This window comes from Anneissia japonica, unplaced genomic scaffold (assembly GCF_011630105.1).
Source record: "Anneissia japonica isolate Jap-2015-1 unplaced genomic scaffold, ASM1163010v1 scaffold277_len1293397_cov203, whole genome shotgun sequence".
Classification (NCBI taxonomy): Eukaryota; Metazoa; Echinodermata; class Crinoidea; order Comatulida; family Comatulidae; genus Anneissia; species Anneissia japonica.
The window spans coordinates 851154-864165 of record NW_022719460.1 but is presented as its reverse complement, the minus strand read 5'-3'; the positions used below and the strand labels follow the sequence as shown (position 1 = coordinate 864165).

The window sequence follows — 13012 nt, the reverse complement described above, 5'->3', positions numbered from 1 at the left end:
TTGTAGACTTAAAAAAGCTGGGTGTTCTCCTGTAAATAGTTTGTATGAAAGTTCATCTGAATTGGTAATATGCATTAGTACAATTTTGAATTGGCATTAACAACATAAATGTGTGCTGTTCTTATATCTTTAAAAAGCTATGATGTCGTTTTTATCTTGCAGCAGACCAGCAGGGAATAAGCGACGGCGAGAGCAAGAGAGTGCGTACATTGAAGAACTGGCGGATTTGATTTCTTCTAGTAACACAAACCTTGATTCGTGGAACGTTAAACCCGAGGAACGTGCAAAAGTTGAAGAAGTTGTGAAGGGGATCAAGCAACAAAAGCAGCAGCAAGGTATTATAATGCATTCTGTAGCTTGATTTTATCCAATTCCACCCCCCCCCCCCCTTAAACAATACCTCCTTTACTCATGGAATACTGTCTTCAAAAAACTACTACGTCATCAGCAGCTTCGGAGAATAGACCTAATTATATACTGATAGATTAGTTGAGATATGTTTTTTTGTTGGTTTCTTTGTTGGATAAATCATGCCACCGGTCTCTTTTAAGGAAAAACAAATAATGTAATTTATTTCTAGATCTGTAAAGAAAAGATGGAAGTCAGTGTCAGCGAATAAAATGCCTTGCAGGCATTCTATTGTCCTTGTACCATACCTACTTCTGTACTCTCTCATTTTATGTAAAGAGCTGGTAATACTGTTATAAAAGAACATGCTAGGTCTCAAGTCATTTTCTTCCTTATTGTAGGGGGAACATTTCATCATCACCTCCACACAAAAAAAACAGAGAAACTCACTGACTAATTGTAGCACTTCTGTCGATGTGAGGAGTAGTGGCGCTTGTATTATACAAGAGAGTCTAACTGGTAATAGTCAACATAGACTGTAAGGAGACTTTGTACTGCAGCTGGAGAAATATTGCATTATTTTATTTTGATTCCTCCAAATATATTCAATTATGAAATGGTCTCCTTTAAATAGTCTGATTAGTTTATTGCAAGGTACAGTGGTGGAATTATATAGCGAGGAACAGGGCAAGTTTTTCTGCCTCTGTTTCGATAGTCAAAATTTAAAATTTATCACTAGAAATAACCCTACATTTTGTGCCTCCTACTTAAAATACTGTTAAAACATAAAAAGTTTTTAACAGTAGCGTATCTAGGATTCTGGGGCTGATGGGGAGCAAAAGGTGAAGTGGGGGATTGATGGTAAGTGAGTGGGCACTAGCTCGCAAAATACGATGATTTGAGGTAAATTTTAACTAGTTGCACATGATTTTTGGAGGCGGAGAGACAAATATTTTTTGGGGGTGTCTTCCCCCTCACATCCCCTTAGTACGCCACAGAATGTTAGGTCAGTATATAACCATTATCAATGGTGCAGTACTTCATTTTCCTATTACACTCTACTACATGGTTTGTATGGGGTGTTGAATGCACTGTAATGTATTCTTAAATGGATTTGACACTGAAATGTCAAAATATACTTGTTTGATACATGTATTATGTTGAAATATTTTTATAAAAGACTTTGGCAGAAGTCCAATTGATGCCTTACTGGGCTTAACTGGTATAGGCTAGCTGCCTTAAATAATCATAGCACAATTGTCATGTCAAGCTTCATGGCCAACTGTCAAGCACTGTTAGCCAAAGCAAATGTCACAGAGGATGTACCAAGTGTCACTGTAATGACACTGTGACATAAAATGGCCTTGAAAACATAATATCTTATTAAAATTATTAGTTGGGTAGTACAGTAGGTATAGCATTGCTATGGCATTGAGTGACGGGCTTGAAAAGCTTAGCCTATCTAGTATAATCAGTTCCATTTATAGTTACAAGCCTTCCACTTTTTGACCCATAATGCACACATCCAGGCATGATAATCCATGGGCCTAGGTTTATGATGAGCGGGAGATGTACCAATCACACAACTCTCCCACCCAGGTTAGCCCTGTGACCGTCATCAACATCACCTCATAAATCCACCCTTATGAGTCAGCCTGAGCTTAATCAGGAAGCTGGCCCATAAGCTGCAAAGGGTAATAGCATTACTGGATCCTGTGCGTAACGGTTGGGAATACACCGTGTCAGTTGACTGTTTATCATTGGTCAGCATCACAGCTGTACCCTTCACAGGTAATGCGCACTATTTCCTCGTGGATTAAGAATAGAAGAAAAAAGGTGTTTCCATTAATAATATTTCAAAGAGCCGTGTTAAAATATACACGGTACTGCCTCATTTTCATAGTAATTGGATGATGTGGCTTGAGTAGATACAGTTTGTTCATGAAGTAAATAGATTACTAACACATAGGTATTATTTTCAAAATTACTAATTTTTTTTTTTTTTTCTGGTTTCTGAGCAGTAGATTTGGGAATGGTAGTTACTAATGGCTTGCACAACAGCCTAATTTTATATTCATGTTTTATCCACTAGGTGTCTCTAAACTCACTTGTGTGTGGGTGGGTGTTCACATTGTCTGTGATTGTGTGTTGATCAATTTTTAACGTAGAAGCTTCTGCTCTCAACTACTGTAGAATTGTCGTGACATCACAAGTGGATGGTCCATCTGTGTTTTTAGTAACAGGCCATTGTAATGCTGAGATGAGTTTTTATTATTATTACTATGTATGTATTTGTATAATATAACAATAGAATGGTCCAGTAGACAAATGTTAGGCTGTATAAAAGTTATATTGGGCTATAAAGGAAAGAATGTTCTAAAGGCCTAGAAGTTAGATCAGTTTGTAGAAAGAATGTTCCAGCAAATATAAAATTGGATCATGTTGTAGAGGTGTAGGCTACAGTAGATAAAATTAGATCAGATTGTAGAGGAGAAAATGTTTCAGAGGCTACAGAGAGAGGCATAGGTCAGGTTGTAGATACAGAATGTTCCAGAGCCTAGATAAAGTTAGTATAATGTTGTATAGGAGAGAATGTTCCAGACCTTGTATTTAGATCAGGTTATCTCGTAATTGTTTTATTATATTATAGTGCCTTTCTTTTCATAGACAATGTGCTTTTTTTCCTAAGTCACATGTCCACATTTATCTTGTTGCTATATAACTAATAATATAGTAAAATGAAATTTTTCTATAAAAATGAAGTTTTAGCTCAAACTAGAGCTAAAGTATGTTTTAAGAGAGTAGTTCCTAAGGATCATATTATCACTTGGTTAACAACATAAGCTGTTGGATTGTGTTGTATTTGTCATGTTGATTATTAGTCCACAGCAATGAACGAATCGCTATAATAAATATTTAAAAATTTGAAAAATGTTCGTAATTCTCAATATTTGTAGTACCTATAGTATATGTGCTTCTCATGATTATTTTTTGATGATAAATTTGATAATATTCAATTTCTTACAGTGTATCACATCTAGTTTTGTCAGAAAGCTCTGGGTTTATTTGTGGCTGTTTATAGTACTTTTACATTTTTTGCTCATAAATTTGAAGATGCATTGTTTTATGATAAAAATTTTAGTCTTAAACCAATAATTGAAATATTAATAATACTTTATGTTTTTATTTTGTTTGTTTAGCTTCAGATCCTTCAGTAGGAATCCAGCACGACCATGTATCATCAAGCAATCCGGGTGTGATTGCTAAGGATAAGCTTGGTCCGGTGTTACTGGAGGTACGTTATCTTTTTGGGGTAATGTCAACTCTATATTCTAAGTTGCAGTAGAAAACTTTGTTGGTATAAGCATAGTTTATTCTTTCCTTTAAGCGGCAAGACACTGGCTGTTGGACAAATATATAAAACAATAAATACTCAAATAGAAATATTTAGCAAAGGCATTAAAAAAATAAAAAAATAATAATAATAATGGTCGACTTATAGGGTACACTATATGCGCTTTACATTATTACCTACTGCCATTGGATCCAGCACATATAGAACACATACTCAAGTTGCTGGGGAAAATTCCATAATGTTGCAGCTGTAATCAGCACATTTTTGTGTTCGAACGTACCAGGTACCCTAGGTGGCGAGAGACAACCATAGTAAAGTGCCTTGTCTAAGGACTCAAACGAAATGTACAGTGAGGGATTGAACCCCCGACCTCAAAGTTGAGAAGCAGAACCGCTGCGCCAAACTGCTCCCGTGGTTGCGCAGGCCCACGTAGAAGATCAAGCCATATAAATCAACCAAATCATGTGGTTTATACTATGGTTGGCGTTTCATTAAGCGTTATTTATTATACAACAGTTACTAAAAAAGAATAAATGCAACCAATCTTTAGAAAGTTATAATTAATTTAACTCTATAAAATTCAGTTGATACTATATGACTATAAGATGAGTTATTGGTATTACATCATAAATTCTACATGGCACATTAAATAATTTTATTTTGTGGAATATTTCAATCTGCAGGCACTTGACGGGTTTCTTTTTGTGGTAAATTGCCACGGCAAGATTGACTTTATTACAGAGAACGTCTCGTCATACTTGACTTCAACTCAGGTAAGATTATAATAAGAATACCAGAGAACTTACACCAATGAATTTAATTAACTTTCTGAATTTGAAGCTGGACGAGATAGAGATAGTCATAAGATACACAACCTTAATAAAAGTACATAACACAAAAGCTGCACTATAGAGCTATTTACAAAATATTTATCTTCATATTATATAAATATATATCTGGGGCGGATGCAGGGGGGGGGGGTGGTGCAAAGAGTGCGATTGCACCCCTAAAAATTTTATGAAGAAAAATAATTGATGTATTGTATTGTTGATATGAATTATTGGTAAGATTTTTAAGGTACATGAGAGTGTAATTTCCGGGCACCCTGAGGTGATACTTTTGACTATATAATGGTGATGTGATGATAAATTTTACTATATAAAAGTGTCATTTCCAGCTACCTACAGGTACTATTTCCACGAAATGTCCATCACCTTTCAAAACAGATCTGCACCCTTGCACGCATCCCTACCGCCAAATCCCGCATCCGCCCCATAAAGATGAGCATAGAGGATTATTCAAGTAGGTCCCGAGCTTTCAAAGATCCTGTAAAAAAATAACAGATGGATGTGTCTGGTAGTTGATTGTTAAATTTCAGCCAATTTAAAGGTCTATGTGCAAAAATATAGTTTACGCGATGTTAATTGGTAATGAAATGTTTTAATCGGATGCTCTAACTTACTGAGTTTTTCTTGGTCCATGTTGAATCGTTACCAAACAATATTGATTTTCGGGAGTGCATGATGACATTTGCTTCGTGTTCGGAGATGCTGGTGTACTGGATCGCATCTGTTAACAATTTTTTTGTGATGGATGGGTAGAATTCCACGATGTCAAAGGAGATATATATATATATATATATGTATACTATATTTATATATATAATTATATATATATATATGTATATATGTATATATATATATATGATATGAAAGAGATAAACTCTTAAATTGTCTTAAATCGTTAAACCATAATGTTGCACTATTCATACATGTACTTCTCAGTCATTAGGCTTAAGCATTACAGTAATAGAAACTTTAAAATGATCATTTTTACATATTTTATTTTTTAATCATCAGTGATTTTTTTACTTAATATCGATACTATAAATTTTCCATTATAATATAGTGATGACCTGATGTAGGAAAATAATTCATACAGTCAATATAATATGATTATTATAAAAAAAAATGATTGAAAAATTTAATTAAAATGATTGGGGATGTTCCACAAAATATTAGTTAACGCATCAGATACCAAACGACCATTGTTCACTTCCACTTGCTGTGGTGAAGTTTACGAGAGCTAATCCTCTCCTTGCTTACTGCTACATTTCCCCTGGGTTTCAGTAATTTAATTTCACTAGAAATTTCTGCAGTTTGCTATACTGAACGTGGTGCTGTAGATATGAAATAATACAAGGTACCTATAATTGGCATTGGGTTTGGCGATATGTTAATTGTACTCTCTCTGTGATGAGAGTATCTTCTGCAGTATAGAATTAGGATAATGGCATATAATATAAGCTGTATTTTGCCATATGGAAACCCGTATATTCTGATAGATGTGTGTAATGCATATTTGAATGTTAATGGAAATGCGTGGGAAAATATAGGAGAATAATTGAATGTATTGGAGAAGCAAATACAATGTCAATACTTTTTAAGGGAATTTATATCAATCAAAGGTATGAGTAACTGTAGAAGAAAAATGATATAGCTTTGTTATATATATTTGTTTAATATAATATGGGAATAAGGGAATCATTATTCCAAAAAAAAGTTTTTTTTTCTTTTATAGAAATGGTGCCAAGTTATATTGAAAGAAAGCATAAATAGTAAATGTTTATTTCACTTAAATTAAATGTACTGATATAAAGTCCATGTAAATCTCAAAAAAACATAAGTTTAAAATACAAAATAAATGTAGCACAATCAAAATATAAGAAACAATATGTCAGCAAAAAACAATGTTAAACATAAGTAAAATGAAATAACTTGATTATTAAATGTGTGTGTAAGGTCAAGATAGACTGCAGTGAAACCATTCTCACGGTACTGAGCCTTGGGTAACAATTTGTAGAATGTTGTGTTAATGATCAATCAAAAGACAGATGACAGAAGTGAAGAATGATATCACTTTCACAATTAACACTAGATATATAAAAGTTACTCTTTCATAGGTAAATAACATAATGGAATGAAGCTAAGGTGCCTGTCTTCAAATTTAACTGTTTTAGGTTCAAATCAAATGGGGCACCATATGGTAAAACAACTTCTCTTTCTAAGCCTCATTAGGTGACTTACATACTTTCTTTCCTGTAATTGGCAAGTTTACTTGATATTTAAAATGGAGTAAATAACATTTTGATTAGTTTTCTTCTTTTTTTCATATTTTTCTTTTTGAATTTGAATTGCCTTTTTAGTGATCTGCTTTTTATGCGCTATCCAAGCACAATTAATGATGATGATGATGATGATGTAAATAAAGTAATGAAATAAATATAAAATAAAGTATTAACAATATTTGTTTTTAAAAGTGGAGAAATATAATTAAATATTAGAATGAAGTACATGAAATATGTTTGACCGATTATCCAAGACCATATTGTGAATTACTGATATTCATTTAGCATTGAGTGGCAGAAACAAGATAAAGGAAAAGATTGAGAGAAATTTAGATCATCATATTTAGGTCAACAACATCTTATTTTATTAGAACTAATGGAAACATTTTATGAATATATAAATGTGTTCATTCTTCACAGAAACAGCTATAGAAGAACATTTACTCATAGTTAGACCATCATAATAATGTTCTTGTAGAAGGAATAAAAGAAACAATTCAATAATAATAATAATAATATGTAGAAGCTTAAGATGCATTTGAATGCATTGTGTAACCTAATTATTGTTGATAATGTGAATATAAATATGACTAATTAACATTCTTTTCATTTGGATTTATGATCATCATTACCCTACCCCACATTTCATTATTTGATTATTTGTGCTTAGTATGTATAGGAATCATAATAATAGATATTTTAATAGGAGACGATGGTAAGACATATGACTTGGTGCCATTGACAGAGTCATCTGCGTATGTAGTATGTATACATTAAATTCTTGTTTTCTAAAATCTTGGACCTGGTTGAACCGAAATGGTAAATGGACACAGTTCAGTGCATGTGTCCTAGGGTCACATTTTCATTACCCAATCAAAAGCTCTCATGAGTGCATTGTAAAATCTGTGTTTTTAAAATACTTAATAGGATTTTTTTAAATATAATATATCAAAAATGTTATTGTTTTTGTATTTTCATAGGATGACTTAATGGGAACGACTGTTTTTAATTTGATTGCGCAATCTGATCACCAAGTGTTTAGAAATTGTCTCCATCCACTCAGTAAGTATCTTCCTCCCTTTTAAAGAAGATTGTACCATTGCAAAATTTGTTATTATAGCTGTTCTTTTCACCATGGTATTATTTTCCTTTGTAATATTCTTAAATTAACATTATTATCTTTATTATTATCACCAGTATCATCCACATCATGATCATTAAAATCATCATTTGGACAGGAATTGTTATGTTTTTCACTATAGGCCTAATTTTATGGTTTGACTCACTGTCTCTGACTGTATGCTTTTTGGCAATTAAAATTGTAACTACTGGGCTGAAACTTGATTGAACGATGAAATTATCCATTTACTACATGATATAAATATTTTAGGAAAAGAATATTTTAGTTTTAAAAACAGCTAATTGTAGATTATAAAGGTTTTGGGTCAGTTGGGCTTGGGTGACAAACTTTCTTTGCCTAATCATCATTAATGTCACCATTACTTATGTTGTCATTGTTATCATAATCATCAAGATGCTAATCACTGTGCGGTGTCATATTTCATAATAATCATCATTTCTTTTATCATTGTCATCTTCTCATCAGCGTCATTACCATTATCATTATAACCATCGTTGTCTATCACCACCATCATTGTCGTCATTGTCACATCAGCGTCGTAATCAACATCGCAACCACAAATACCCTCAACATTTTTCAAGTAATCATTGTCATAGTTACTATTGTCAGCAATTTGTTCCCAGATCTATTATAAATCTTGATAATTTTATTTTTTATCAGCTGCAGCAAACAACAGCTCATGGATGGTGGATCCCATGTCAAGGAACAAGAGAAACCATTCAACGTTTGAGCTACGAATGAAAACCAAATTAGCTGACGACGCAGACATACATGATGCCAGGTTTATTACGATGAAGTGTTCGGCAATGGTCAGGACCTCGTTGAAGAACGAGGATACAGGCTCATCAAACACAGGTGCATTTAAACTTTATTCGTAATAGAATGAACATCTGTAAATCATTACACCTGTAAGAATAATGCATACTACGGTAAACATTTTTTTCATATACACCTGTAAATCTTTATACCTATAAATCTGTACACCTATAAATTAGTACAAATATATATATATATCGACAACTGTAAATTTCTACACCTGTAAATAATACACTGTAAATCAATGCACCTGTAAATCTTTAAATTTTCGTCTGAAGTTGTACCCATCCAAACAAACTCTGCCAACCAATATAATAAATAAAATTACGATATAATTACATTTTAGAGTATAAAAAATAACAAGTTAAAAAACATAAATGGCACAGTACAATGCACAAAAATCAGCAACTTAAGTAATGGCTAGAAAGTTACTGGGCCACACTTAAAATGTTTTCTCGTCATCTCACCTAGTTGTAGGAATGCATTAGGATAATAAATTATTATGTTATATTTACACCCATTCAGACAGACCCTTGTAAGCTTAGAATTAAGCATATCCGTGTGCCTCGCATTAACCACAAAATTTACTGCTAATACCTCTTATGCGTGTCCTCCTTTATATCTACTAAATCTTTATAACTGTAAATCTTAATACTTGTATCCAAGCACTTTTTACTGTAAATCTTTACAACTGTAAGGCGGTGTACTCCTGTAATTCTGTACACACATCACTTTATATATCCATGGCAATTTTAATCTTTAGGCCCACATCTTTGAATCTTAACTTCTCGGAGGATTTTAGTACTTTAAGAACTAGTTTCATTGAGACTAGCTTTTGGGCATACTGTGTTCTTCCACCTGAAGAGTAGCAGTCTGTCATGTCAATAAGACATCTTTAATTTTCTAAGTGCGTCTAGGAATTAGAAGTAGCTAACAACACATCAAGTTTAACCACAGCTAATAAGACTAAATAAATATTATAAAGGCCTGTTTATACTTGGAGCGATAAAAAGGTAAAAAGCAATTGTTCATATGGAAAATGAAAGAAATAAGAGAAGTTTTTACACTTGGATGATTCGATAACGATTTATTGTGTATACGATAACAAAATATTTTTGAGAAATCAATTCGAATGACATCATAATCATGGAGAAAAATGATCAAATCGTTGCTACTACGATTTTATCGTTTTTCAATGATTATGACGTCATTTGAATTGATTTATGAAATTACTTATTGTAATAACTTCTCTAATTTCTATTGCTTTTTAGCTTTATATCGTTATCATTGCAATATAAACAGGCCTTTAGACAGAACAAATTAAAACCAATTAGAAGCTACAGTACACGAGGGAGACTTTGTTGTCATTAAAGCAAAAGCTCTACTAACCGATTTAAAAAAAAGTTGATGATGGTAGCGAGTGCTAATGGACCTTTCCGCTAAGCCCCGCCCCTTGGATATCGTTGCTAAGGTCCCACAACACGCGTGTAGAGAGACAAGCGTGTGTTCTTGGCTCTCTTCTGATTGGTCAGTTGTTCAGTTTGATTGACACTCTGGTAAGGTCTATTATGACCAATGTTCAAAAACAATATGAAAAAATATCAATCAATACTCTACTAGGCTGCTGAGCCTGCCATTGGTTGGTCACAATCACATGACGGTAGAATGTGATGATCATTACCGTCGCCATCATAATCAACAGTGAGTAAATGACATGATAATTATGTGGATGTTGAAAATAGATTGCATTGGCAGTAATAGCACAGATATGATGAAAAGAACACAAAGAGAGATTCTACTTCAACTGAAAACACCTGCCACAGTAGATATAACAATACCAAGAACATGATGGTTATAAAGTACACACTCAGTTCACAAGCAATATTGTCAGTCACTGTTGTACTTTTTTTCATTTTTATTTTAATACACAGGTGTATTTATGCAATAACTTTATTGTACAGAATGGATTATTATATTTTCATTTTTATTTCAACAGAGACACTAATAACAGGATTTTCTGCCAAATGATTTGTAGTTATTTTAAATGTTTATTGATATTTATTTATTGTATTTTTATAAATATTTCAAGTTTTAGTATGTACTTTGGTTTATATATTCAATTTGAATTTGATAGATCTTACAAGCCTTTACATGGGAGATTTTTTATCACCATTGACCATTTTGAATGTTAAAATAATAACATTTAAATTGTTTATCTACATGACAAATGGGGACTAACATTTAAAATAGGTTAAAGTGTTCATAGAAACTTTCCTTATGTAACATTTGTTTATTTTTTTAAGGTAATGCATATTGTGCTTATGATCAGTCGTCAATGGCTTTGCAATTGTATAGCGCATATAACATTCATCTCTATGTGCTTATATAAATACAGCTTTATTATTATTATCGTTAATTATTTGAAGCAAACATAACAATGGTAGCTTACGTCATTGAAGCAATTGTATCCGAAGGAAATGTTTTGCAGATGCATGGTGTAAATTGTCTCTTAATTCATTCAATTTCTTCCATTATACACAGTATGAAAAATACAGGTGTTATGACTGGTAGTATGTCTCTACTTTCACCAATCTCCCAACTCAGAAACTTCAATGATATAAATGCATTAAATCAAATGAAAGCATTTCTAATCAAACATAAATTTGGAAGATGGAAGTGAGGAGTAGTGTGGCTAATATGAAAACACTTGATTTCAAATCTTTTCCAAAGAGGAAGGTATAAGCATGTGTAGCAATGCAAAATCCGGACTATGTATTATCATTTTAAATCCTAATATGTTAATGTTATTAAATGTTGATTATTCACTTTTAGTAATTATTTTTAGTTGATTAATCACTATTTAGTTGATTAATCACTTTTAGTGATTATTTGAATACGTAGAAAATAGTTCCTTGTCCCTGCTTGATTCCATGTTTTTGCTGTCTTTTTTTTTTTTTAAGTTGGTCGTGCATTATTCTTTTATGAATTTTAATACATATCTTCTGCCTGGGCATCATTGAAATTAGACCTAAGACCTAAGTTGACACAATTAAAAAACTATATTTCGGAATATTTCAGTACGCTATCATACTGTGTTGCAGAAATAGCATATTACTGATCATTTTACCCAGCACACATAATTATATGACAGTATAGTATTAGTATAAAACCATCATATATGTTTCCTTCTACAGTCCAATCCAATCCAAACATAGACTTATAAGGGCATTTATACAAAGTCTCAGTGTGCCAAATCATACTCAAATGTTTCTTTTGTTTTTCTCTCCCAGCAGATCAACCGTCACATTTATTTTGTATTGCAAGAAGGCTTACTATTGAAGAAATGAATAACACAAGGCCAAGTAACGAGGTTTTTAGTACAAACCACGACTTTAATGGGAAGATCTTACGAGCTGATGTGGATAGTCTTCAGCCTCCGCATTACAACAGAGAGCAACTTGTTGGCCAAAACTATTTTGATTTGTGTTTTGCGCAAGATAGGGAACTGGTTCGTAATCATTTTGATGAAGGTACGATAAGATACTTCATATTCTGAAAGATGGTTATGATGCTTATATACATAGTTAGCAATGGTGTATGGTTCTGTACATTTCTTTTGCATGCATGTAAAATTCCTAATAAAAACATATATATAAACAAAAAGTAAATAAAGACTTCTCCAACATGAAAAAATAGACATGGTTGCTAATAGTAGTTGTAAATATATATTTTCTTAAAAGTAAACTATAGACAAAGTAGATGAGTGCCAAAGAGGAACAAAGCCTCAAAGAGTTGTAGTATCAGTAGGGGTCACATTTCTTGACATTTAGAGGTGCCTAGTCTTAACATTTACACCACCATAATGGGGTTTGAGGTGAACTGTTGGAGAACTTGAACCACCTGACAGGAAACTTTGACTGCTTGTTGGGGACTTTTTGTCCCCGCCACTGTCCTTAAACATTGAATAATACAGAAAAAAACATTTGCCAAAAAAAAATATACAATTTACAAATGGCAACTCCATAGTTGCTCAATTTGGTGTAGTGCACATAAATTTGTTACATAATTTTTTTTTTAAAGAAATTTAAAATCATGAAAATAAAAATAGTATACCTAGGCCTATGAAAAATTTTAATTTTTTTTATTCTCCAAAATGTAGAAGTACCTTGTTGATGTGCTAAACATATTACTGTAATTTGCCTATCAAAAAACCATTACCAATGTG

General features: G+C 32.6%; 1 protein-coding gene across 1 annotated transcript in view; it reads left to right on the top strand.

Moving 5' to 3' along the window:
- LOC117110936 (nuclear receptor coactivator 3-like) overlaps positions 1–12343 on the top strand; it is a 41998-nt gene extending 29655 nt beyond the window's left edge. The window contains exons 3-8 of the mRNA XM_033253786.1: positions 163–335; positions 3549–3643; positions 4387–4476; positions 7811–7892; positions 8632–8826; positions 12081–12343. Of these exons, the coding sequence (XP_033109677.1) occupies positions 163–335; positions 3549–3643; positions 4387–4476; positions 7811–7892; positions 8632–8826; positions 12081–12343 (898 nt within the window). The remainder of the gene's footprint in view (positions 1–162; positions 336–3548; positions 3644–4386; positions 4477–7810; positions 7893–8631; positions 8827–12080) is intronic.
- The last annotated feature ends 669 nt before the right edge of the window (positions 12344–13012 follow it).